Source organism: Hirundo rustica, chromosome 1 (genome assembly GCF_015227805.2).
Source record: "Hirundo rustica isolate bHirRus1 chromosome 1, bHirRus1.pri.v3, whole genome shotgun sequence".
Taxonomy (NCBI): domain Eukaryota; kingdom Metazoa; phylum Chordata; class Aves; order Passeriformes; family Hirundinidae; genus Hirundo; species Hirundo rustica.
In genome coordinates this window covers 39,466,073-39,493,905 of record NC_053450.1, presented here as the reverse complement: position 1 = coordinate 39,493,905, position 27,833 = coordinate 39,466,073, and the positions used below count along the sequence as shown (strand labels likewise).

Below are 27,833 nucleotides of genomic sequence, written 5' to 3'. Positions count from 1 at the left end.
CAATCCAAAGAGCAGATTCAGTTTTCTACTGAAAAATGGGCAAACATTACATATATTTCCTTAGATGTTATGTTACCTTTCAGGATGAGAGGAAAAGATTATTTACATATTAAGGGTACATGAAGGAAAAATGAGGCACAAAAATTACCTGTCATGGTCTTTGAAGTTAAGTCTTTGTTGCATTTAATGGCATATTGGATAGGCTACACAAAGTTGTCCCGCTCCCACCAGTAACAACATCCCCCAGCCTGTAAAAACACATTCTGCTTCGTACCAACTTTCAGTTTTCCACAAGCTGCGTTTTGGAAGACAGCCTTTCCAAACAGCAGTGTTGCAGTACTGCATTTTTAGGCAAACCACCTGTGATGATAAGCCTCAAAGATGCATTGCCTAAGAAAGCTCCCCCCGAGCCTGTTGACGGGGAGATCTGATTAAATACAGCGCAGCCATACTGCGCACATATATCCAGGGATTTTCAGGCTGGGGCAGCTTCATTCACTAAACAACTATGCTGTGTTGCAATAGAGCATGCACAAACCAGCTCAGACTTGAAACAACCTTCTACATGTATTTGCAATATTTGCTACACTGAACTAGAGGTTTTTTCTCTCTCTCTCTTTGAGAAACCTTTTTCTGTGGGGGAAAAGTCTTGGATGCAAACAGTCCTGCTTTCCAGGATATGCACTACTAAGCTGATGTGTTTGAAGGAGTCTAACATCTGTTTTAATGGGATTATCTCTATTTTTGTAGTCTCTAGGAGAATGGTGTAAGCAGTAGGTGATTACCTAAAGCAAGGCAGTTTTTTCTGACATGTCTTGCTTGGGGCACATCAGGGAAGGTGCCCCGTGTGGGGTGGTCTCTGGTGGGACACCACCAACCCTGAGGCTCTGCTCTGAGACCAGATTGTGCTCAAAACACAAACACAGAGACCTAGACAACACCACTAAGGCTCTTGGATGTAAGTACGTACTTGTTTTAGGAACCAGGAAAACCTTGGCTGCATGATTTCCTTTGGGGGAATTTAGCTGCTGCTTTGCTATTACACATAAGTCATCTTCATCAATCTTTCTTAGTTCAGGATATTCTCAAAGACATGGGGGAACTTTCTAGATGCTGTTTTCTTCCACCAAATCTGTAGAAATTTGTAAATTAAACTGGTTAACACCAACTATTAGTGACCAGTGCTGTATGACATTGTTTTTTACTCTATGTTGTAAAGCCAATGAAATAAACATGAGCATTCTAATCACTTTTACGACGTTTATCAAATCTCTCCAGTAAAGCCTTCCATATGTTGCCTGGGATTGTTTGGTGCTTGCTTATGAGAGCCTGGACAGCAGTCTTTGTCTGAAAAGAGAATAGAAACTTGCTTTTACAGACCTATTTTATGCATGGAAAAACAGTATAATCACTAACTTCTCAGAGCTTCAAGAGGGAAAATTCACACATACACTCTACCGTAAAAAAAAAATCATTTTATATTAACTAGCTCTCCTAGCGACACATTTCTTGGAAAAGAAAGGAACAAAAACAAAGACAGCAGTTTGGGTAGGCTCAAATTATTGAGATTTATCAAATGTGGTCATTACTTAGTCAAAGTAGCCTTTAACACACGCAAACATTAAGTTTCTGCAATCTCTCATCCCTGAAAATTTTCTTTTAAAAAATGATGGATAAAGCCTGACTCACCTCATCTAATCTTATAGCTGACCTATCTTGGACTAGGACTTTGTAGCAGGAACATCTGTCTGTCCTTCCCAACATGAATTCTCCCATAACTTTATCATATACAGCATGCACATAATAAGAAAATTCATAATACTCTTTACATGTGGTTCAAAGGCAAGTTTAGGAAGAGAATGAATACAATATTCTATATTTATAAAAAAATAAGAAATTATCTCCTTTTGGTTTCCCTTGTTTATTTAAACTTGAAATAAGGGTAGCTATAAACTCCACTGATCTACTCCAGAGTTATAACAGAATGTCACTGTGAATATAAGACAAGAGTAGGCAAACCTTTCCTGACAGATTCATGTCCTAACACCTAGGATCAGACAGAGGTCAGCCAGGCCACTGTTCACCTCAAACCTCATTTAAGTTGCCTTTTTTTTTAAGTAATATCAACCACAGAACACCTAACTCTACTCCCACCAAAGTGGGTGGTAGTCAAAGGGGGCAGCCAAAGGCTTGCCTTAGTAAGGTAAATCAAGATCTTGGGAAATTTCAGTTTCACTTTTGCAGCAACACAAAATACTGCTCCCTTAAAACACAAGAATATGAATAACCATAAAGGCAGTCATATTGCTTCCAGTCTCCTAAAGGCGCTAAGACCAAATTCTACAGCTTGCTGGGGCTGTTCCCTTGTAACAGACCAAACCTGTCTTTCTGGTTTCACTTTTGTGAAACTCAGAACAACCTGCAGTAGACTCTTGAAAAAGGAAAAAAGAAAACAAAAGAAGAAAAGCTAGGCTTTTTGCATCTTTTTGGGGGTAGCAGGTGTTTTTTAATAAGTGATTTCTGTCAGTTGATTTACTTATGTATTTCTAGGTTGTAGCAGGTTTGTTTTTGTTGTTTTTTTTTTTAATAAAATCCTCCTTTCATCTTCCAGGAAAAAATTTAAAGCTATATCTTCAGTTTAGCGTAATATTTTGCAAAATGCCTAAACTCTAGATCTATAAACACTTTCATGCTCCTGGGCATCACTAATTTCACCAAACTGTAGGCACTCTGAATATTTTTATATTTTGGGTGCAACCTTTTAACATTTTCATTTTGACAATGAGACTGAAGCACTTGAAGAACTTTGCTTCTAAAGCCCTATGCTATTCACTGAAGATTCTCAAAGTTATTTGTTATGTATGAATTTTATTTTCATAGTTACTGAAAACTGCTTTTAAAACAAAATTTACATCATTTCAGTTATCATAATTATTATCAAAGTTATTAAAGGCATGGGAGAAACAAAGTTAACATAACAAGAAGACAGAGCTCATACATTTTTAAAGGATGAGGGCATCCCAATCAACCATTACTATGTCAACATTTACTGGTAGGCATTTATACATTAAATAATCCCAAACCTCACCTGCCCATAGCTTTAACAAGCTAGCAAAAGTGTCTTTGTCTTTATTCAAGCATGCAAAAAACTGGTTTCAAGTGCACCTTTAGTAGAGGGCAAAGTATGTAGTTCAATATTGCAAGGAGAGAGAACTTACCTTTTCAACTAATTCCTCTGTAGTGATATTTGGATCATAAGGGATTGGCTTCCCAATGTATGTGCGAAATTTAACTGGAAGTCCTCCGTATGGAGGAGTAAAAGGCAATCGAGTGCTTTCATATAACTGTCTAAAAAATCCTGAAATGGTTTATGGGAGGAAAAAGTGAGATTATAGTCACAGTAAACACAATCCAAACGTGAAATCTGATTAACGTAGAAGACTTCTTAAAAATGCGTGCTTTATTTGACAGTCAGGAAGTTGTTACAGGATTGAGGCAACTGCCCACCAAAACAAAGCTGGATAGACTTAGTAGACCAGAGAAATAAGACTGCATTAAAGAACCAAATCACAAACACAAACCAGTTATGCACAAGCTATTTCCAAATTTGAGCTACCTCTGACCCACAGCAAGTGTTAGGGAATCCAAAGTACGCAAAAGTCTGAAAAGCAAAGCCTAAGATAAAAGTAAGAGAAATCTGAGAGAAAAGAGACAATACATTATAAATGCATAAAATATATTTTTAAGTTCTTACTTCTTTCTTTAAACATCCTATAGCCTTCCCGGACATTTTGAGTATACATTGGAATGATGGGCTAAGGAAACACACACACACACAAAAAAAAAAATAAAATGAAATAAAATAAAAAGTTGGAAATGTTATACCAGGTTTGAATTTCCGTTTTTAGTGCCTGTTAATGCAGCTAAGAAAATCACTCAAATACAGAGGGTCATTATCCGTCAGTTAAGTAAAGTCAAGTAAACAAGGAATCTTGATATAAAAACCACCAGAACAGAAATAAAATCCTACTTTTCGGCTCCCACAAACACCTGTTTTAAAGTCACTATCCGTAAATAAAATGACTGACATTGTACTAGGTTTTATATAACTACTGTGTTATATATTTACTGCAATATCACTGACTGGAACATAAGACAAATTTCAGTAGTTTCTCTGTCTAAGGCTTTCATCATGAGTGGTGAACAGGAAAGTATTCAGTTTGTGAAGTCTTGCAGAAAGCAAGCAGACATTCATGGCTGGCTCATCTGCTTCTCAAATAAGATCTTACTGAAGCAGTAATGTTTGGATAAAACTTCACTGGAAAAGACTTCTACAGATCCCTGAAAAAAAACAAAACAAAACAAAAAGGCAATTGTGTGTCCTCACTGACCAGGACTACACACCTGGAGGGCAGATCCTTAGGCACTTACAGAACAAGTTCACTTCATCATTGTGGCTGAAAAGAAACACGCTTGAGATACCTGCACTTGAAACAGTCATGGCTCACAGCCTGAGGTAAGATTTCATAGTTTGTAGGCAAAATGACAGTAGTTGCATATATGGATGCAACTTAAGACTTTTTTTCTCCTCTATTGTCCCTTTTGTTTTTTCTGAAACTCCAATTTGAACAGGTTGTTGGAACAACTTGTCCAGAAGGTAATGAAAGAAGACTTCTTGCAGTTAAGAATCACTACCACTGAACCAAAACTGCAGGCTGAGAAAAAAAACAAGCAAGAAAAACACCTAACTCGAGCCTACCAAATAACTCATAGTGATAGAAAGCATTAAAAGAAAAAAATACCTGAGAGAGAACAAATGGATCAAACAGGCATAAAATTTTAATAGTAAACCTTTCAGAATGCAAAATTAAGGAAAATTGTTAGAAATAAACCCTTAAAAAGTAACCAGTAATGTCTTTTAAAAACATGTAAATACTGGATGCTAAAAATACCATACTTTGCTTCAGCTATTAATTGAATACATCTAAGATGTGAAATGTTTGAAACCTCTCTGTCACACAGACAAAACACTTTAAATTTTAGGAATAGTGCAAGAGAAACATATGGTAGGCTATAAAGAAATCTGGCACCTTCAGAAATTACTCTCATAAAATGATCAGCCCTTGAGGTGCAGGGTAGCCAGCAACGTTCAGTCCCTAAGATGGAAAACACAGGTATACACATAAAATCTTGCATTTGTAGAGCAGCACAACCAGATCTGCAGTAACCCACACATTTATGTTTGCTGTGCTGGAACTGAGCTGGATCACACCCAGCCAGCTTGAAAATCACAGAATTACAGGATAATTGAGGTTGGAAGAGACCTCTGGAGATCATGTAATCCAAACCCCTGGCCCATACAAAAGAATTTTATAAATCATAGTTCCTGCTTATTTTTCACCTAACTCAACTTGAAGGAATTTTTTGGCCCAGATTAAATTCAGGGATCTTCAGAAACGATGACACCTCCCCGTTAGCCTGTCAAAACCAAGCAATAGACAGAATATTTCTGAAGGTCAGGGACGAATTTGACTGAGACAAATACATGTCCCAGAGGTACCCTGAATCATAACATCAAATAGTGCCACTCTCTGACTCCTGTTAAGCAGAGTAGTTACACAAAATTAAATGTGGAAACTTTACAGGTAAGGGCTGAGGCTGAAATTACCTTCCTTGTTTGCCTTTCTTCAACTTTTTCAGTGGAAGAACTATTGAATTTCTGTAATATTATGTGATGGATGGGAATGTCTATTCATATATAAAGTAGGTTTTGTCTTGAAATCCCCATTCAAGTAATCTGTGACAGGTTATTAACTGTATGTAGTCATTTTGACAAAGTGTGTCTAGTTCTTTGGTTGACGGCTACACTGTATCTAGAGAAACTTTTAAAATACCCTTATAATACTATCTTGCTTTTTTTTTCATGATATCTGAGTAACTATTAGCAAATTCATATTAATTGCTATATAATTTAATAAGTTCTGATAGCTGGATGAGTCTATCCCCAGTGTATTTGGGGTTTGTGCCCGGATTTTGGTAGAGGTGGAGCTACAGGGGTGGCTTCTGTGAGAAGCTGCCAGAAGCTTTCCCCATGTCTGGCAGAGCCAGTGCCAGCCGGCTCCAGAAGCTGTGGGCTGAGGCCAAGGCTATCAGGAATGATCACAACACCTCCGTGATAACGTATTTAAGAAGAAAAAAAATATATATATATAGTGCATATGTAATTGAGGACAGAGAAGAACAGAGTGAGGAAATGTGAGAGGAACAGCCCTGCAGATCCCAAGGTCAGTGAAGAAGGGGGGGAGGAGGTGCTCCAGAGCAGAGATGCCCCTGCCGCCCAGGGAGGACCGCAGCGATGCAGAGACCCACCTGCAGCCCATGGAGGAGCCCCACACCAGAGCATGGATGCCTGAAAGAGGGCTGTGTAGCTGTAGGAAACCAGTGCTAGAGCAGGCTCCTGGCAGGGGTCTGCAGACCCATGGAGAGAAAAGCCCATGCTGGAACAGGTTTCGTGGAAGGAGTTGTGACCCGAAGGGGGATCCTCACTGGAGCAGGCTGTGCCTGAAGGACTGCACCCTGTGGAACAGGAGAACAGGTTCATGGAGAACCTGTTGCCCAAGGGATGGACTCAATTTGAAGTTTGTACCCTGTGGGATGGGCCCCACGCCAGAACAGCAGGAGGATACCTCTCTGAGCAGTGGCAGAAACAATGTGAAGAACTGGCCATGACCTCCATTCCCCATCTCCCTATGCCACTGCAGGGAAGGTGGCAGAGCCAAGGAAAAAGGGAGAGGTGGGGCAAGAGGTGTTTTTAAGACTTTTACTTTACTTCCCATTGTCTTGCTCTGATTTTCTCAGTAATAAATGCAATTAATATCTCTAAGTTAAGTCTGGTTCACCCATGATGGTATTCAGTGAGCGATTGTTCCCAGTCTTTATCTCAGCTCATTAATCTTTTGCTTTATCTTCTCTCCCCTGTCCACTTGTGGAGGGCAGTGATGGAGAGGCTTTGATGGGTGCCTGGCATCCACTACACCCCAGTCTTTGGTCAACCTGGAAGACTAGTCTGGCCAATATTGAAAAGGATGCAAGAAGAACAAACAATCAAACTTGAAATGTGTCAAAAGCCGGGATCCAGTGACTACGGTGGGCCTAACTTTATATAAGAAGCGATATATAAGGTTAATACTGTTCCCTCTACTGTTTCATCATATTATTCATTTAATACATAAGAAGACTATTAGGGAACTCAGAATTCCCATATGAATTTGACTGAGTTTATCCCATTCACATTCTGATGCTTTCCCAGTAGTGGTGGTGTACAGGCCCACACAATACATGAAGTATTATGACTATCATTTACCCTTTTGAGAAAAAGGACAGGAAAGGGAACAGAAGAAGCACATAAAACCTGACTTTTAAAAGGCCACATAAGACAAGATGTGGAAACAGGATTCCAGGTCTGAAATTACTTTATCCATTGGGTAAATGCCACTAAGTTTATTCTAGTGTTTAACTATCTCCCCACAATAATTTAGAGATAGAGTCATGAAGAAATTTTAACATGAAGCACACATTTTGCAGCTTCAGATCCTTTGTACTAGGAGCCATATCACAAGAGACCAAAGCAAAGTTTGAGAAGCAACAAATTGGATGAGGTGTGAAAGAGATTTAACTGCACAAAAATCTGAAAGGAATGTTAAGAAATTAAAGTTTCATGGGAAGAACTCAACTCCCTGTACAGCTTCTCCTATAGAGACAGAAAACTTTATGTGGAAGGTCAAAGAGCACTGCAATTGATGAGATATTTATAAGAACGTGAGGAAAAAGTGATGGTTGTGCAGTTCATGAGAAAGCAGCAGAAAGTGCATGGCAATACAGAGAAAGCCTGGATTTGCACCAGTATTGTCAGACACAAAAAGTACTAGGTATGCTAAGTCTAAATTAAGGCAGAAAACTTGTGTTTAGAGGTGGTGATGATGATGATAAGTGTCAGGAAAAAGATGGGATTGCTGTTCTTTCAGCTGCATGCCATCCCAAATAAAATAACTTCCCAAAGACTATATCAGAAAAGCAGTCTCCCAGGTAGATCAGATATAAGAAGTCAGAGCTAGTGGTAGAAGGTTGTATTTGTAGATCATTATCCATATGGAAACTAACTGAAACTTTGGCCATGTGTACATTAGTGGAGTGCAAATCAAGAGAAGAACATGTCTAGAGGATGCTGAGGATCTGACATCCGCAGTGAACACATTTCAGGGCTCTGTTTTTATGAAGAACTAATTCCTGTTTGGCACAACTGACTGAATGACCATTTGACACTGGAGAGTATTAGGTTCCAATTTTGGTTTAGTTTCAGCCAGAAGGAATGCAGCTCCAGTATTCTAACATGTTCCTTGATGTGAATGAAAGCATGGTAAGGGAAATGCAGAAACTGCTTCCAAAGTGCTCGTGTGATTCAAACTCAGATACTGATGCAGACACATCTTGGGTTAGTTGATGCAATCTTTCACAAACATGAAGAAAAGAAAAGCTAAGGACAAAATCCTAGACGCTCCCAGAATAAATGAGAAGAAAGATAAGGATAATACATTAACGAACCATAAGAAAATGACTGGCTACGTGGAAGTAAGATAAAGATGTATGTCTATCAGAATAAGAAAAAAAAGAATGAAACCTTAGGGCAGTATGGAGAAAGACCACAGTGAAGATTCCTGAAATATAGTCAAGACAAAACACTGGATGCCTGCATGATGAAACTGTAGACATGGAACCACAGAGATGGATATTTTGAAACAGTCAAGAAAAAGTTTGACAGTTCCACAAAACTCTTGCTCCTTGTGAATGAATGTGCTCAAGGAAAGTGATGGGAGAAGGAAACGAAATCTTTACTTCCCAACCATTTCTCCTGGAAGATTTCCCAGCAAATGCTCCTAAGCTGCATTTTATAATGACACAGATATGCAGAAAGCATGAACTGGAACTGGTAACGCATGGCACTCACCACTTTTGCTTCTAGAGCAACCTGAGCAAAGCCTTTTCGATTTCCCCACATGAGCTGGTAACTTTCGTCGCTGAACAGCGCTTCCCGAACTCCACCTGGTGAGATGGACACCAAGTAGCCATTCTTCAGCGCAACCAGACACTCCTCCCTCGTACCTGGTATAACACCCGTCACTGCCAACAGTAATTTAAGTCCTGAAATATATAAGTAGCAAATGTACATTTAATATAACCGTATACCTCCCAAATACTGTTTGCATGTAGGAGCCAGATCACAGAAAAATTAAAATCTAGTAGCTATATATTTAGGCTAAGACGATTTTTTACGAAGGAAGTAAGACACCTACAGAGTAAATGCTGGCAAAATGACAAATATGTGACAACATTTTTTGCCCAAATATTATGAAGATGAACCATCTTCTCGAGAACATTTCAACTACAAAATGCTTCCACATCCCATCTTCCATAATTATCAACCAAATTATGTAAACAAAAATTGTGGATCATAGCTACAAATCTAAAAATAAGCATCTTTTTACATATTTTAATACAAAAAAAAAAAAAGAAGAAACAGTACAATAAAGATTACTACAAAAATAAATACTTGACAAGCAGCTATTTGCTATTTTTGATCTTCTTTCAAAACGTTAATTTTAACATTTTAAACATTGAGGTTTTGAGTTGTTGAATTGAGTATTTTATGGTTAAATTGCAAACTATGTGGGTCAAATGGAACTGCTCTAAAACTCTCAAGATGCATGAATGACAGAAGCTAGCAGGGCAATTTCAGCACCACATGAATGAATTCACTACAGCGAATCTCCTTCCTCTGTTTCCATAACTGTGATTTCTCTGAAAGACAGATTGAGATCCACAGACTTACTCTATGCTTTCTATTACCTTCATATTTTAAATATATCACTTTGGAACTCTGATAGGAAGCATTTCCACAATCTTCAAATTCCCTGTTCAAACACCGTAGTTTGAAAAGAATTTTTTTATATTAATAAGTGGAAGCAACAACTCTGGACTGATAGAGGTCTGCAACAAAAACTTGGGAAGACAGTGGATAACACAGTGCTGAATCTTGTAATTTAATTGTATTTAATCTGATTCAAGGTATCATGCTTGATAGATCTTTTTGTTAAAGACAGATGTTGACTTTGTTTAATCCCTTTGTGAACTCAAGACACGTTTCTGTTTTATCCTAAAGTCAGGAATGCCATATTGCTATTAAGCAAAGAGGTTCTTCATTTGCTTGGTTTTAAAACTTCTGAGAATTATAATGTATCCCATGAAAATATTACCACTTCTTATTTCTCTTTTCCAGGTCTCACAGAATTTTTTATCCCTCAGCCATGCAAGATATCCTAGCTCTTCAAAGGAAGCCATGCCACACTTCTGAATCATCCTTGTCTTTTATTTTGTTAACTTTATTACTTAGCAGCTATTCTGAGATGGAGAAAGTTGTTAATTCACAAGAAGAGTTCTCCTGTAACTGTAATTAATCCTGTAAATAAATTGAACTGAGGTCCAGCGTATGCTCATGAGCATTAAAAATAAATAAATAAATAAATAAATAAATAAATAAATAAATACATCTGTGAAGTGTAACATTTCTTTGCAAAAAGTAAGCACATTAGAGCAAAAGAAGGTTAGGGAGGAATTTCACTTTTAGCCACATCTTCTACTAAAGCAATGGGGAGGTCTAACTTCAATTATTAGTATTCTTTCTTACCAGATGTCTTTTTATAGCCTTTTTGAAGGTTGACACGGCATTTGCCACCTTTTGTTGCTCTAGCATGAGCATAATGTGATCAATACATTATGTACACACCAATAGTGCAGGAACTGCACAGCTGAGAGTGTGGCTTAATCCTAACAAATGTGTATTTTATATTTGTAATAAAAATCTGTACTAGGGACACTTCAATTTGAACAGTACCCTTTTATTTACCCCTTAAAAAAGGAGTCTCCTTGGCAACATTTTGCTAAAGTTTCTCTTTTTTTTTTTTTTTTTTTTTTTTTTTTTTTTTTTTTTTTTTGAGGGTACTCTTAAAAGCCAATCATATTTTGATGTCTTCTTACTTCTGATGTGCTCTGTACTACACAGTATTTTCTAAGTACGCCTTAAGAAAATTATTGTCATCTTTCTAGGAGTGCCTGGTTTTAGCATCAAATTAACTTGAATTTATAATACTTGATTTCAGGAAAACTTTGTCTTCCAGAGAGTGTCTTTCTACTTCTAAATAGTTTCCTCTATTGTCTATATGAAAACCGTTTTCTGTATTAGTGACATAAAGGTACCTTTAAATAATTCCCCTGCTATTCCTTCTGGACACTCTTCTTTATGCTTTTTTTTCTCTAAAATTGAAATATCTTCGCTTCTCTGTATCTTCTCCTGACCAGTCAGCACTGGGTCAACAGTGGAGTCCTATCCAGCATTTTGTACTGAGGGATGACATTTCATCCCAAAAGGATTATATGTCTATTTTTTGGCTTTGTAGGGTTTACCAATGTTTTCACTGAAAAGACAGGATATGCTACCGTGTTTGTCCTGTTACATCTACCAACTTTTAGTTTAAAACCTCTCTTTCAAGTATAGTAAATGCAAAGTTCACCAAAACCAGGACAGGTTAGGTGAACCCAGGAAGCTTAAATACAAGAGAACATGTTCTTACCTGGTAAACGAAACACAAAATGATCAGCTACTGACAGGCAAAGTCTTTTCTTCCACAGAAACAGCCTAGACAAAAAGTAAAGGTAGTCTATAGGAATAGCTCCATGGTAATACACAAGAATGCCTGGTCCTTCTGGGAGGTTTTCCACACCATGAAGCTCATAACCTGTTTGGGATGGAAAGCAATACACTGACAATGATATCTCTAAATCATCTGGCAGTTTAAAGAAAACTTTTTGCTGTCCTTTGTTAAATGACCTTCAGAGACTTGTGAAAGCCTCTGTAGTAGCTTTCAAAATAATTAAATTCTGGATGGAACTTTTGGTCAATAGCACAGAGAAAGTCCCTCAAACATCAGAGCATATTACGAGACTGTTTTGTTGGTCAGTTCAATCATGAGATCAGACCTGAACCTCACATTTTCCCCAGTGAGGGAAGTAAAGTATTTATTTCCCATTAGGAACTTTTTGTAAATAGTACAATAATATATTTTTTAAATTAGTAATTAATGTGGAAATGTTTCATTTTCAAAAATGGAGGCAAACAGTCTGGTTACTTTCCTGAAATCTGGAAGTATGAATCTCCGTTCTGTTTCAATGAGAATGAAGAGTTTGGGATTTTGCATAATAAAGTGCTCCTCTCTTAGAGAAGGTGAGATGTTTAAATTGAAACCATAACCTGTAAGAATCCCAAAGAGAGGTTCTCTCCACAAGAGTTAAGTGTATTCACTTCACAGTGGGAAGGAATTTCCTCAGAGACATGCACTTCTATGAATCCTTGTCATGATGCTTCCTACATTTGGATTGTTTCAGGTGGAGCCAGACTAGAAGACTAATGTATACAATGACTTGAGAAAGACACAGCTTTTGCCAACTAAGAGCTCTGTTCCACCTTGTCTGCCTTCATTTCCATCCCTGTTACAGCTCCTGCCATCAGCCATTTGGATGGGATTAGAGCAGGCAGAGTCCTAGGAGGATGTGGAGACAGTTTTATACTGCAGGATGTTCAAAGAAGCCATACAAAGTGCAATAAATCTAACTTATTTACATCCATTTGGAAGAAAAAAAAATTTAAACTTCTGTGTGTTTACCATTTACTGTAATTCAAAGCTTCAGACAAGTCATGTAGTACTTACCATGCCATATTCTTGCATATATATCCCAAAAGCTTGCTATCGTTTTTCTTACACTATTCCAAACATCACTCAAGGGATCTGCTTTTAACTCATTGTTCCTCTGATATATTAAAAGCAAAATGTTACTAAGGTAAATGAAAAAGACGATTGTTAAAGGAACTATAAAAAAAACTAATATTCCACTAATTGTGAGTGAGCCAATGATCACAAGAAAAAGGTATTTCTTCAGGAACTCCACAACAGTCCATTCTTCCAGTGCATAGAAAAGGGAGCTGAGGTTGGTCATCGGTATCTGTCCTGAGGCACAGGATTCTTTTCTACCTATCATGTCCTGCATGGAGAAGAAAGAAAGAAAAAAACAAACAATCCAGCTGTAGTTTCTCAATTTAGGAAAAAAAGGTTTCTGTAAATACACCTGATGCTTATTTTGGTATAGTACAAGTTCAAACATTTTGTGTCTCTCTGTTATGCTAAAATAGCTGCTAGTAGGAGATTATCCATGTATTTACGGAATAGGGGCTGAAACAAGAAGGGCTGGAGTTCAACAAAGCCTCAGGTTCCCTGCAACATGGTTGATCAGATGATTTCTCTCAAAAGAGGGTAAGTGGATAGTATTTCTAGCAGCATTAGCCAAGAGAGGTGTGGGCTCTCCCTGTCCTGGGTAGAGAGCCCAGGGCTTCTCCCCTTCTGTCAGCAAGGGGATCAGACAGTGGTGTGAGCAGCTGAAGGGCCAGTGAGCAAAAGCAAGGCAGCTCCTGGCTTTTTCACAAGGCCTGGGGCTGTCTGGGACAATGCTTGGTGCAGGTGTTAGCACTGGGAAAAGCAGCTTTTTACCCCTTATCCATAGAACACACCTTTCCTTCAGATCTTCCAGCCCTAGGAAAGGCGAGGAGAGCTCCCTGACCCTACTGACACGTTTTGCACATGCAAGTCCCCAGTTAGTCCATTCCTACAGCTGACCCTGCCTGCCTGCCAGCAGGTAGTGGTTACACTGGAATGCAAGAGCATTCCAGAATCACTGGCTGCTTTGAAGATTCTTGAGCATTAACCAGAGATTTAAACAATCCAGCTCAGTAATCCATAACTGGATACAGATTTTCTTTGCCTCAATCAGGTTGCTACTTGTTTAACAAGTGGATTTTTCCGCTGCAGCACCAGAACAAGTACCTACAAGAAACAAATCGTAAGTGCCAAAAACAGCGCCAGGATCGTAAAACACAGCAAGCTCAGACTTCTCTGACTTTACGTCTTCAGCTGTGTACTTATACGAGCAAAGCTGCTTTCCTTGTTTTCCTTACTTGAAGCTTTGGGTAGAATATAGGGGTGGACTGGTGTAAAGCACAGCTCCCTTCGGAATTATGGATGACAAGGAGTACAGCAAACAGCAAAAGTGGAAAAGCAGCCCTGGACGAACACTAGAGTCCAACGTGCATCAAGGCAAGCAAGCCCCATGGCAAGCCCTGCAGAATGAGTAGCTGCAGTAGCTATAAATTTGGTCTCACACGTGCCAATGAAATCTGTCCTTGTCTCAAACCCTTTGAACTCCACACTGGCCATCAAAAGGACCGCTTGGTTTAACCCCAGCAGGCAGCTGAGCACCACACAGCCGCGCGCTCACACCCCACTGCAGGGAGATGGGTGAGAGAATCAGAAGATTAAAAGTGCAAAAACTCTTGGTTTGAGACAAAGGCAGATTCATAGGTAGGGCACGAGCCAGAAGGTTAGTAAACAAAAAGGAAGCAAGTACTTGTTAAAAGATGCTCAACATGGTTCAAACAAATCAAATCTGTACGACAAAAATTAACAAGAATTAATATAGAATTGTTTATACCCTGATGACTGGTGCCTCACTAAGATACAGGAAGATTTGGACATTTTCACTGAAAAGAGATTTTATCAATAATATGAAAGAAAAAAAGGAATAGTCTGCATGAGTCAGATATTAAAAAATCTGTTTAAAGAGTATTTAAGAAGGATTAAACTGACAGCATGGTGCTACTCTATAGTAAGTTATTGTTTAAGAAGTTCTGATAAGAGCAAGGACTACAAATCCTCAATGTGTGCAAAGCATGCTGTGCTGACCGAGCCCAGGAGAAGGCCACGTTAAGGGGGCTTGCCTCAGGCTACTGAATCAGAAATACTGAGCAGTACTTGGAATAACTTGTTCGGTCTGCAAGATAGGGTGAAGGAAGTGAGTGGATTTTGTATTGTTATTGGGGGTTCAGATCCAGAACAGACTACTACAGCCAGTAGCAAAAGTGTCTTAAAATCACAGATAAAATGTCCATATCCATAGCAAGTGCATCAATAATAATCCCTATATGCTATGGGGATTAATTTGGATATACAGATCACTGATGAACAAGAGATCGTATAATCTACCAAAAAGATTTAAAATGATTCCAAAGTCCCCAAGTACGAGTAATTGTGGGCTCAACAGCCAGATAAACTTCTGGCAGGATAACTGAAAAGCTGGCAACTGATGCCACTCATTCTAATTTTGTGGGAAACAGATCTTGTAAACAAATTCACCTCCATTCGTTGAAGAAATCAGAGATTTAATAGCTTCTACAGGTTTCATGCACATATAGTTTTAACAGGAGCTTCTTCAAGAGTGACTTTAAGCAACACATGAGCTGCTACTTGAAAGTCACCCTTCCACCAGTCCTTCACTCTATGTTCTTACCCCCAGCCTGATCTCCCAAAGGATCTCCTGGCTCCCTGCTAAAGGGATGCCAATGAAAATGCTGGCACAAGCAAAATCACTCTTAGGAACGCCACAAACTTAGGTTGGCATATGGGTATTATGCAAGCATATTACCAATGTCACTTGACATTTTTGTTAAAAAACAAATCTCTTTTAAATGGAGCACATATGCAATGAATGATATTATTGACCAGCATGACGACAAAATATCCATCAGCGGTGGAATCTCTACCAAATGAGAATTGAATCTATGTCCTACATTATTCAGCATTTTCAGAATTTTCTTCTAATATTAATAGGATGTTTACATTGATCAGCTTTAACAATGTAACATTTCACTGATTCCTCTTCCTCCAAGCCAGTTTTTATGTAGCAGAAAATTACTTGCTGGCTGTAAAACCACAACCCTTAACTTTGTTAGCTCACAGACTACAGTATAAAGTAACATCTTGACTTATTAATTTCTCATTTTAAGTTCAATATAGAAACCGGGGAAAAGAGCTTTAGAAAGAAAGTAAAATGCACCAATGTGCAAAACTGTATGTTTTTAAAAAACCTAGAAGACAGATTTAACAGCACAGATTTGACCAAAAGACATCTGAAAGCAGTTGTGTAGACACAAAGTGAGTTCACCTTCCACCAGTTAGCTGGATGAGTGGGATACAAGCTTATTCAACATCATTCCAGCTGCATCCAAGGGTGGAAAAAGAATAAATGATTGACAGATTGAGGAAAAACTAGAAGCAGCATGGCTTTTTCTGGAAACTGAGTATTCAACCAAGTTTCTGCTCTCACGGTTCAATTGCACACTGCCTCCAATATTTCATAAGAAAAGAAATAATTCTAATCACTGAAACCTGGACCATGGTATTTGGACTATACGATGTGAATCCAACAGGGTAAATGAATCCCTCTACTGTCAGTATAATATCAAAGGGCTACAACAGGACAGGACGTCTATTTTTCCATGTTCTACTGGCTATGTCTCACCAGTCCCCTGCTGAAACCACAAATACAATTTTGAATCATTCATTCTCTCTATCAAACACCATATATGAAATTATTACAACTATATGAGTGCCTGTTGCAAGTCTGTTACTAACAACCTCCTTGATTATGCACTAGGACACAACACAGGAATGCTGCCACAAAGTAAACACATTTACTTGTAGTGCCTTTGGTTTGCCCCAAATGTCAAATTTAAGAGAGAAATTACTCTTCTGCTTTTATCAAATCTGAGCCAGGAGCAGCTCCAATGTACTTCAGTACTGAATATCCTCTAAAAGGTTAAGAAGTGGGAATAGTGTCGTATTATTTAACAAAACAAACAAACAAACAAACACACAAACATTTTTTTAAGGTGTCTACATTTTTTCTCATCTAGTGATGGACTTGAAGCTATTGTTCTGAGCGATTTCATTGTCCTTATAGAGAACAACATGTGTGTTGACATGTGAAGTATTTGTTTGGGCTCCGCCTATAAAGCATATTGAATTCCAGAGTAATCACTTTATCTTTATAAAATTACAGGTGATGTCAGAGAAGGACAGAACTACTGTCTCTCTTCTTAGAGAGGAGCTCCCCTTACAACAAAAGTCTCCTGTAGCACAAGTCATTCAGATCCTAAGGTCTTGCTGAAGCACCATTTGCTGATAAGGATAATCTTAACAACACTATAATCCCAGGGAAGAACAAAGCTGTCACAAGAGACATATTACATTAAAATTAAAACCTTGTAGCTGGCTTTCAATAATGACTGAAGAGTCATAATCTTGATCCTGCTGCTCACTAGTTTGCTCTTGGCACTAAGTTTATCAGAGCATAGTGAGAAGGTGCTTTACACAGAAGCCAGTGTAAAGTAACTGCAGATTCTCTGGACAGAGAATTTTTTGACACTTGCTTTCTTGCGGCAGGCTCCTTACTCTTTGCTCAAACTCAATTGTTCTGTTTCATGTGGGGAGTAATCTAAAAGTTACAATTCTGCCTCTGGCTTTTCAGTGTAAATGAAATTTCAGTTTTATATTTCCTGGATGTTTTGTGGCAGTTCCATGGAAAATAACTCTCTTGCCGGTCTCACCCTGGCACCACCCACTTTATTTATCTCCATAAATGCATCCATCTTGTACTCTCCTGTGTTTGTAGAGCATCCCCCACCTTCAGCACATCCACCCCGAAAATGAACAGTCTATCCCCTCCAGACAGAAACTGTCAGCAATTACAGTGCTCAGTCCCCCAGGTTTTTGCAGCCACTCTAGGTTTTACACACACTGAGGATACCAAACCCAGAACACTGTTTCCCATTTACAGCCTCAGCAAATACGAACAACTGAACTCCCACTTGGGTTTGGTTGAGCGTGTGGATATTAGGCATTACCCCTAGCTGAGCATCCTCGCTCAGCTTGGTTGCCAGAAATGTGGCAGGTAAGAGCTACAAGAATAATAAAATCATAGAATCATGGAATGGTTTGGGTTGGGAAAGACCTTAAAGAGCATCTGGCTCCAACCCCCTCTGCCATGGGCAGTTACATCTTCTTCTAGCCCAGGTTGCTCAAAGCCCAATCCATCCTGACCTTCAACATTGCCAAAGGTGGGGCATCCACAACTGCTCTGTGTAACCTGGTCCAGTGTCTCATCATCCTTACGGTAAATTTCTTCCTGATATGTAATCTAAACTGCCCTCTTTCTGTTCAAAGCCATGCCCTCTTATCCTGCAGGTTACGTGCTTATGTAAAAAATCCCTCTCCAGCCCTCTTGTAGGTCCCTTTCACACACTAAAAGGCAAAACGAGATCTCCCTGGGGCTTTCTCTTCATCAGGCTGAACAATCCCAATTCTCTCAGCCTGTCTTCGCAAGAGACTCCTCCGATCATCTTTGTGATCCTTCCCTAGACCTGTTCCAACAGGTCCATGTCTTTGCTATGCTGAGAACTCCAGAGCTGGATCAGCACTTCAGGTGATGGCTCACCCCTGGAGCAGAGGAGGGGGGCAGAATCATCTCCCTCACCCTGCTGGCCACACTTCTGGCGATCTAGCTCAGGATATGGTTGGCTTTCCTGACCTGTGAGCACACGTGGCCGGGCGTACGAAGAGGGTGCGCAAGGAGCAGCATCTGGGTTCAGATCTGGTGCCCGTCCCGCTCAGGCACGCGTAAAATACAGCAAGTGCCCAACACCTACATTTGTCGCTTTTCTTCGCCTGGAAAGGCCATTTAACATTTCCAAACGTCAGCGCCGCGGCGACCCGCGAGATTCCTCCAAGTCGGGCCCCCTAAGAGCAGATCTTTGCTGCAGCACGGGAGCGCCGGAACGCGGCCGGACCTTCCCCCGGCTCCGGCTCCGGCTCCGGCTCCGTCTCTGGCTCTGGCTCCGGCTCCGCTCGGGGCGGCACAGCGTCCCCCCGCCGCCCTCCGTCCCGCCCCGCCCCGCTCACCTGCCCGCGCCGGCCCGGACCCCGCGGATGCGCCCCGTCCCGGGATAAGCGCACCGCCACCCCCGCACCCCGGCCGAGGAGGCGGAGCTGCGCCTGCCAGGCACGGCGGCCTCCGCGCCCAGATCGCCGCGGAATTCATTCTTCGGCGATAAAAATCCCGGGACGGGAGCCCCGCCTGGGCTGGGGATGGAGGAGCCCTTTCCCATCGCATGGGAACAGGGGGCGCGCAGAGCCTTCTGCGCCCTTCCCTTCTTGGAGGAAAGAAGGCTCCCTGGGGTGGGCTTCCAGTCAATTCATGTCTACGCTGATTAAGGAAACTTTCAGGCAGTGTCGTTGACTGCTAAGCTGAGAAAATGCACTAGTTTTGCAAAAGAAATAAACTCTTTAAAAGGGTTAAGAGACTTGGGTGTCACACAGACTTGGGATATAATTAGAACAGAACGCAGATAGAACATGCTAATATGGCTAAATTCAGCAGAGGAAACCCGAAATGTAATAAATACCCTTATGTTGTACTGTTGTTCACCCTCTTCCTTATTTCGACTGATAAAACCAATAGGTACCAATTCTGAAGTTCAGGAAATGGTTAATCCAACCTCCTTAAGGCAGGTGATTGAATTTCATTGATTTGATTTGATGCAGAACAAGAAATTGGCTCCCATGAAGTAAAATGCATGACTGCTTCCCACACACATGCAGTGCTGTAGCTATGGTCCAGAGAAAGGGGATACTAACCTAAAAAAAAAAAAAAAAAAAAAAAAAAAAAGCATCCACTATTAATGCTTTTCAGTTGGCTTCTGGTTTTAATGGCACAAAACAGATTTGTTCAATAACAGGTTTTCTTGTGAGAGAATACAAAACTTGAGATTCCTTGCCTAGCATGAAACAGCAAATCATTTCAAAAGTGGTTTCCTAGTAGAGTTTGATAGTATGCAGATAGAAAATATTTAAGAGGCTAAAGTACATTTACATGATCAGTGCAGAGAGAAAAAAATGTACATAACACTTACTTGCCAATACCAAATGTATCTGAAATTACTTTGTTTTGTACGCATGTGTTTTGTTTCCTTGTGTTTGCATGACGGTGTACTATCATTCAAAGAGTCTGGATGGAAATGCAAGAACTAAAACTACTATTGAAGATCAGAACTAGAATGAAACAGCAACATGATAATACGGATATTGAAAAATACATTGGAATAAAAAGTAATGAACAGCATTGTGTGAAGGAAAAAAAATTATTGCATCACTATCTTTGCTTTTCCTTCTCTCTCTCTCTCTCTCTCTCTCTTTTTTTTTTTTTTTTTTTTTTTTTTTTTTTTTTTTTTTTTTTTTTTTTTTTTGAGAGAGAGAGAGAGAGAGAGAGTTACCTTGAAGAAAAAAAGTGGTATGAGGCTTTTTAAGAGTAGTTTTAGGAATCTGATATGGGCTTCTATCAGCAGATTTGCATATGAAGGGAAATTTCTAATGACAGATAAAACTATTCCAAGGAATCCATGTCATTACATGAAATCAAAATTTAAGTATTTGGATCTCAGGGAGTGGGAAAATAAAATAAAGAGATGCGAAATTTCAACAGCCTGCAATTTTTAGGTGAACTAATGGTCAAACATTTTTAGAAGTTTCCAAAAATTCCTACAGGTACCTAGTGTACAATGTGTATTGTCATGACTATAAAGATTCTATGAGAAATGGAGCAAAAGGAGCTGATTGGTATAATAAACTGTGCCATGTGAATCAGAAGCATATGTTAAACTTCAGCTAAAAATAAAAGTAGCAACCAAGGTGAGATAATATAAAAAATTAATAGGGCTGAAAAAGTACTTTGTTCTAATTTTGAATTAAGGTAATGAGATGGAGAATTGACAGATTGATCATAGAGATGAAGGAGAAGAAATAATAAAAAGGGAATGAAAAATCAAGGTTCAGACAAGGTTCAGGTAAGAATAGAACCAGTTTATTTTCTCAATCTATGCAACAACAATGTCTATCAGATTTAATTCCAGTCCCAGTAGTAAGGAATTTCTTGTAGCTTTGTAGAGTTTAGAATACCATGTGACCAAGAACAGCAAATTTAACACTTATATTTGAGAAATTAAGAATATTTAGGAGTCTCCTGTCTTCTGCACTACCCAGTACGTTCCAGACCAATAAGTGTTAAGAAAACAGGAGTTCAAGATGTGGAGAAATGGTAAACTCGTTTCCTTTTCTAATTGTTAATGTTGCCAGGCAGTCCTGCCAATGGCATGGAGCTATGGGAGGGGTAAATATAACCTTAGGGCTTATCTCACAAAGTTCCGGGTAGGATTACTGAAGTGTTACGGCTAACATCGAAGGCATGGCTGAGATCTTCTCTGAAATATTTTATTTAATTCTATTTCTTCCTTGTTTACATAGATCAATTTAGATTGAAAAAGGGACAGAAAACAGTCCAAAGAATGAGGCAGAGGCATGTGGCTTTTTTTAACCTATCAAAATGAAATTTAAAATGGGATACACCTGTTGCTGTTAAATAATTTTGGGAGTAAAGGTAAAAGAGTAATTCAGTTAAAGGTCACAGCACTGAATAAATGGGAGTTAATGTCAGTATGACTTTGGCACATTTTATATTCCAGTAAGTTTTTCAGCAAGAAAAACTAAAGTTATGAATCTGTTTACAAGAGAAGTAAGAGTTTCTACTGCTATTTGAAAATAAAAAATAAATAGATTGAAGAATTTGGCAGTCCCAGTCTGGTGTTGCTTGCGTGACGCTGCAGGTGAGTTGTGCTGGGAGCTGGCTCCCCTTCCACAAGGATGATTCCAGCAGAACACGGAACAATTAATTCTGTTAGTAGCTGATCACAAGTGCTGATCCCCAGGGCCCAGTATTGGGACCTGTCCTTTTTTATATCTTCACGGATGACCTGGATGAGGGGATTGAGTGCACCTCCACTCAGTTCACAGACAACACTACGTTGGGCAGGAGTGCTGGATTGTTGGAAGGCTCCGTAGAGAGGTCTAGACTGGCTGGATCGATGGGCCTAGGCCAGTTTTGTTTGGTTTGAGAAAACCAAGTGCCGGGTCCTGCCTTTGGGTCACAACAACCCCATTGCAGCTCTACAGGCTGAGGACAGAGTGGCTGGAAAGTTGCCCAGTGCTAAAGGACCTGGGGGTGCTGGTCAGCAGCAGCTGAACATGAGCCCGTGTGTGCCCAGGTGGCCAAAAAGGCCAGGGGCATCCTGGCCTGCACCAGCAATAGTGTGGCCAGCAGGAGCACACCCCGAGGGCTGTGATCCCTCTTTAAAGCAACAAGCAAGATGAGACACTGCCAAGGTTGCACCAGGGGAGGTTTACACTGGATATTAGGAAAAGTTTCTTCACTGAAAAGGTTTGTCAGGCAGGCTGCCCAGGGCAGTGGTGGAGTCCCCATCCCTGGAGCAATCCTGGAGGTATTTAAAAGGCAAATAAATGTGGTGCATAGGGACGTGGTTCAGTGGTGACGATCTTCGGTTAATGCTTGGACTACATCATATTCATGATCATAAATATCATATACATCGTATCACTACTTTTCCCAGTTTATCACAGCATCTTTTCTGCCCTAAATTATTGTGATTCTAACATAAAAAGACAACTTGTGTTTGGAGGCTATAAAGTTTCTTACTAAAATAAACTGATTACTTGGTTCTGAAAATTTGCCTCGGTCTTGCCTCCTGTCTCTTAATACTTGCTTGAGCATATGTGCCAGAACCTAAACAGGATTAGCAATTGCTGCTAACCCCATTCTGGAGCAATGCCGGTCTTTGTGGGTTCTTAGAATTGGATCCTATTTCAGGCAGTAATGCTGCAGAGTGATGGGAAGAGATGGCTGTCTTGGAGGTCTCAATAAACTGATATATATATATATATATATATATTTTTTTTTTTTTTTTAAACATTGACATTCTAAATATATCAATCACTGATGCTAAAATGTGGGAATCAGGATAGTACCACAGATATGAGATTATTTGCAGGCAGGCTTGGAAGCTTTAGAGATGGCTACCAAGACAAAGAATAATTAGTTTTTATCTTCTTGGAGAGATGTTTCACTGATGATGAAGAAAATAAGTTTTTCCTTTAGATCCTGAAAGAAGCATCCCCCAAAAACCTTCTTGGAAAGCTGTTACATAGATGGAATTTGCTGAATGTAGATGGTGTAAGAAACTATATTGCTCAGGCAGGGGTATTCAGACATTAAGTGTAAAAACCCATTCTGTTTTTTCTTATGTAAAATCAGCAGAATCAAGCCAAATTCTGCCAAGGCTCAACCTTATCCTGTGTTTGCAAGTATTTCTCCTGTCCTGGAGGAAAATGCAAAGTCACTTGGCATTAAAATTTAGTGGTCTAGAAACTAACTCACATCATTTGCCTTGAAGCAGAAGATGATAATCTGAGGAACAACACAGAGTATTTACTCCTAGCTCCAGGAAGAGCTCCTCCATCCAGCATTTGTGTAAGCCATCCCTCTTACATATGTGAGATCATGAGAACCAAGGCCACTTTGCCGCACAAGCTTCCCCATTTCTTTTGCATATCCTCAATTTCATTATTCTCTTCTACAGCTGTCAGTGTGGGCCAGCTGGCTCTAGATTCAGTATCTGACTACTGGCAGGGTCAGCAGAGTCACCCTGCAGGGCTGGAGACCTCCTAACCACTGCAGCTGGAGGTTGCTGCTTGGCAGAAGGGTATCCCTTCACTATACCACAGGTTCGCATCCTGCCTTCTTGTCATCCATGGTTTGGAGCACATCATTTGCCGATAGCAGTGATGTGAAAAAATCATCAGGGATTTTTGGGTCTCATCCAATTTACAAGAAAAAGTGTTCTCCAGCAGCTGTTGTTATCTTTCTTTTCTATATATCTTAATATTTTGAAAGTGTCCTCCGCGTTCTTTTCCAATATATGTGCACCCTACTGACATTCAAATAATTTTCCTGCCTTCCCTTTCTTTCTTGCCTAATTTCAGTCTGCATTATTCTTACTCCCTATTTCTTTCCCAGAACCAGTTCTTAGGCTGAGATTTTCTCTCCTTCTGCATCTCTTTTTCTATTCTCATGTTAATCCATCTCACTTGAATGAGCCCTGCCATGTCTCTATCACCTTGGTTCCTAGTTTCTTTGCCCAGTTTATCACAGTGTCACCTATGGTTTAGGTGCACCTTTCCCAGCATCCTTTAAATGACCCCAAACTATTGAATCTCCACAGCTTTATTATCTGGAAATGCCATTGTCATTCCCGGCTCTTTTACACACCACGGTTTGTTTGGAAAAAAGGCTGCTCCCCAGCTTCTTTCCCACTCTCATATTTGTAAAACTCCACTGATGTTTCACAATTCCCACCCTCCTTCACACAACCTTCACTACTCCTTCTCTTTCACTCCAGTCGGCTGGAATTCAGCAGTTGCCATAAAATTTCATTGCCTGCACTGATAGTCTTGTGCTGTTTATGTGCCTAGAGGCAGGAGAAATAGGATGAGCTTTCCTGTTTAATTATCATTTTAGTCTGATTAACAATATATATTGAGAAAAATATAGCATATAGAGGACAGAGTCTTGCAGATCGTAGAGTCATATAGTGTTTTGTGTTGGAAGGGACCATAAAGATCATCTAGTTACAACACCGCTGCCATTTAGATATTTAGGTATTAAAAGGTGACACTTTTCTGAATATAAACACACTGCATTTTTTATGCTTCATAGTAAGTCAGCCTAGATTCAGGTCAGAAATATATGTGGTGATTTCCCTCCATTGAGTCCAGTGTCACAGTGGATTCTTTAGCTTTTGAGTCAATGGCTCAAGGGCTACCAAATAAGCAGTTGGTAGTGTAACCAAGAGCAACATACGGGTCAAAGGATAGAAATATTTAACATTTGCCTCTAGACCATAACAATTGTGTCACACACAACCTGCTGTCATCAAGACCAGAGAAGAGGGAGGAAGAAACAATTTATCCCAAATACAAACAGAGGTTCAAAAATGTTTGCAGTCGTTGCACACTGCAAAGTAGTTTCCGGGGTTGCACCACCCATGGTAACTCAGCAAAACCACGCACACATAGTTTCGCTGATAAATCAGTGCCATTCTGAGCAGAATGAACCAAGACCAGTGTGGCATGAGCAGTCAAAACACTAGTGATGGCCACAGGTGTGCATCTTTTAGCAGGACTGAAGTGTATTTAATGTTCTTGCCCTGTGTTGTTGTTACTGAGAGACACAAATGCAAATAATATGGCTATTAACTATTGCATTCACCTGAATACATGGTTATTTTCTAAACTCGTGCATATAGATACGGTAGAGGATGGCCTTATCTCATCAGACATTTTCCATTACTTAGGCATGTAAGGCTCACCCCATGCCTGGACTCAGGTCTTCCCTTCAGAATAGTCTGATGGTCCCATTTCTCCTGACTGGATGCGCACCACTTCAAGCATTATAAACAGCATTTGCCATCAAATCCCCAAATAAACATTGTAATATAATTTAGGTCCAGATTCTCAAGAGGTAGGATGACTTTGCTCTAGATATTACTTCAGTTAAATACAGTAATAATAGCATTCTTTCTATTGCAAGCAGTTGAGTGGGTGTATATGTAGCAATTATCTAAGTGGGTAGAATTTGCACAGATGAAAATGAAGTAGATGAGCTGTACTATCAAGTGTGGGTGACATGCCTCCCTTTATACATCCTTTCACCTTGCCCACGCAGGAGGTACACACCAAGCAGGGTGGCCCTCTGAAGGGCTGGAAGGTCATAAAACCTTACTGGAGCATGGGTTTTGCTGAATGGATCTGTCTAGGATGCTTTATGCTTCAAGAATTTAAGAGAAAAGTAGTTGCTTTGGACACTTATGAAACGGTAACTTCAAATACTCTGCCTAAAATGAAAATTTTAAGAATGCTTTCTTCAGCATAGTTAAGAAAAGGTTATGTGAATTATAATCTTGACTAATCCACAGCAGATAGAAAATGCTAAAACTTATTTCAGGTTGGGTTGGTTGGTTTTTGGTTTGTGGTTGTGTTTTTTTTTTTTTTTTTTTTTTTTTTTTTTTTTTTTTTTTTTTTTTTTTGGGGGGGGGGGTTGGGGTTTGTTTTGTTCATTTGTTTTTGAGAGAAACCACAGTTCTTCTCATAGGGGAATACACTTAAAGACAAATGAGAAAATATTGTTAACATCATTTCAGATTGTGGGTGTGTTTCATTCTTTAATATAACCAGAAAACTCAGCCTGAAATGTGACAATCATCACCTGTAGGTTGACAAAGAGTCAGAAGCTGTAGTCAAGTTTTTTACAGGGGCAGTTTTTCTTATAGTAGAAAGCACAACAGATTAATGCCTCAATAACATGCTTGGTCCAGTGTCACTAAGACATTTGAACCATCTTTTCAGTAAGCCACTGAACTGGAAAGGACCAGGTCACCTGAAGAGGGGATCAGATCCATCCCCTCACTTATGGCAGTGCTGCCTGTGTCTGTGTCTTCAGAGATGTTTGTCTGTGTCAGTCCACAAAAAAATCTAGTGGTAGATATTACCCCACAACCCTCCAACAGGATAATGAATATTATTATTTTGTTATGAGTCTTCTGTAAAGCAAACAGGCATTTCAGGAGACAGAGGATTGTCTGTTGGAAGGGACTGAAAAACAACAAATTAAAGCTCTTTAATATTCCATTAAAATTAGTGGTAATCAGAGGTACACATTTTTTGGTTGTGATTTTAAATGCTCACTGCATGACAAGAAAAAATTTATAAGCTCTTCAGGAGTATGTAAAATACAGTAATCTTCACAATTAAACGGTAATAAATCATCATTTCAAGTAATTTTGGAAAGGCAGTGCTATTAGCTGAAAGGAACCTCAAAATGGGGAAAAAAAGTTTATATTTTAGTAATAAGAAAATGAATCAAAAACATCATACTTTCTTAATTAGACTGGCCTAAACCTTTTATTTCTCCTTCATGTTTTTCAGTCCTCTTTTCCTTCTAGAAAAAGTACCAACATGCTTCTTGAACTCTTTTTTTTTTTTTTTTTTTTTTGATTTTCAGTTTCTAGATTTTCAGTGATCAGCCACACTTCATACCAAATTCAGCAAGGACTTTTCAATACCTCTACGACTAGCAATGAATTAAATAGATGATTTACAACACAGTGGCTTTATTCTATCCTAGATTTACTGGTATCTAAGGTTACATTGTGTCATGTTTTAACCCATGCAACAAAGCACCACGCCACTGCTGTTCACTCCACTCCCCAGCCTACAGGTAGGAGAATCAGAACGAGTTAAAACCTGTTGAGATATGAATAGCTGAATAATTAAAATAAAGTAAATGATAATAATAACAACAATAATATCCATGAAACGGGAGTTAACGAGATAGAAGAATAAAAGCCAAGACAGACGAGTGACGCTCACTACAGTTGCTCACCAGCCACTGACTGATGCCCAGCCCATCCCAAAGCTGGGACTGGCCCCTTCCAGCCAACTTCCCCCAGTTCATACCCCGAGCATGACACCCTGTGACACGGAACATCCCTTTGGCCAGTTCAGGTCAGCTGTCTCGGCCATTCTCCCTCCTGGCTTCTTGTGCACCTGCTCACTGGCAGATCATGGGAAACTGGAAAGTCCTTGACTTGAGATAAGCCCTGCTTAGCAACAACTAAACCATCAGTGTGTTATCAACTTCGTTTGCATAGTAACCCCAAAACACAAAACTGTACCAGCTACTAGGAAGAAAATGAACTTTATCCCAGCCAAAACCAGGACACAATTGTAACTGCAGCGGCCGCTAATAAAAACTTGTTAAAACCTCAAGTTTTAACTTTGTTAAAAAATTAATTCAACATGATTCTGAAGTAGAGTCAT

At 39.6% G+C, this 27,833-nt stretch overlaps 1 protein-coding gene across 7 annotated transcripts; it reads right to left on the bottom strand.

Moving 5' to 3' along the window:
- Positions 1-44: 44 nt before the first annotated feature.
- LOC120753979 (transmembrane protein 68-like) lies at positions 45-27,542 on the bottom strand. 7 transcript variants are annotated; one of them, XM_040067021.1, is made up of 8 exons: positions 27,471-27,542; positions 19,517-19,688; positions 12,819-13,149; positions 11,685-11,849; positions 9,005-9,198; positions 3,755-3,815; positions 3,219-3,358; positions 45-1,347 (listed from the first exon to the last, which is right to left on the bottom strand). In XM_040067021.1, the coding sequence occupies exons 3-8, from the start codon at positions 13,144-13,146 to the stop codon at positions 1,243-1,245; spliced, it is 993 nt and encodes a 330-aa protein (XP_039922955.1). In that variant the 5' UTR covers positions 13,147-13,149; positions 19,517-19,688; positions 27,471-27,542; the 3' UTR covers positions 45-1,242. The 7 variants fall into 7 exon arrangements, with proteins under 7 accessions (XP_039922955.1, XP_039922936.1, XP_058275284.1 ...); XM_040067002.1 differs by lacking the exon at positions 19,517-19,688 and having other exon boundaries at positions 27,397-27,533; XM_058419301.1 differs by lacking the exons at positions 19,517-19,688; positions 27,471-27,542 and adding an exon at positions 18,954-19,019.
- Between the last annotated feature and the right edge of the window lie 291 nt (positions 27,543-27,833).

What these genes read in the sequence shown, in the direction of transcription:
- LOC120753979 (XM_040067002.1), bottom strand. Translation starts at nt 27,501, where the DNA reads ATGTTCCGTGTCACAGGGTGTCATGCTCGGGGTATGAACTGGGGGAAG. An exon ending in TGGGCATCAGTCAGTGGCTG is followed by an intron (nt 13,150 to 27,396) that starts GTGAGCAACTGT and finishes TTCTCCATGCAG; the next exon opens with GACATGATAGGTAGAAAAGA. An exon ending in ATATGCAAGAATATGGCATG is followed by an intron (nt 11,850 to 12,818) that starts GTAAGTACTACA and finishes CATCCCAAACAG; the next exon opens with GTTATGAGCTTCATGGTGTG.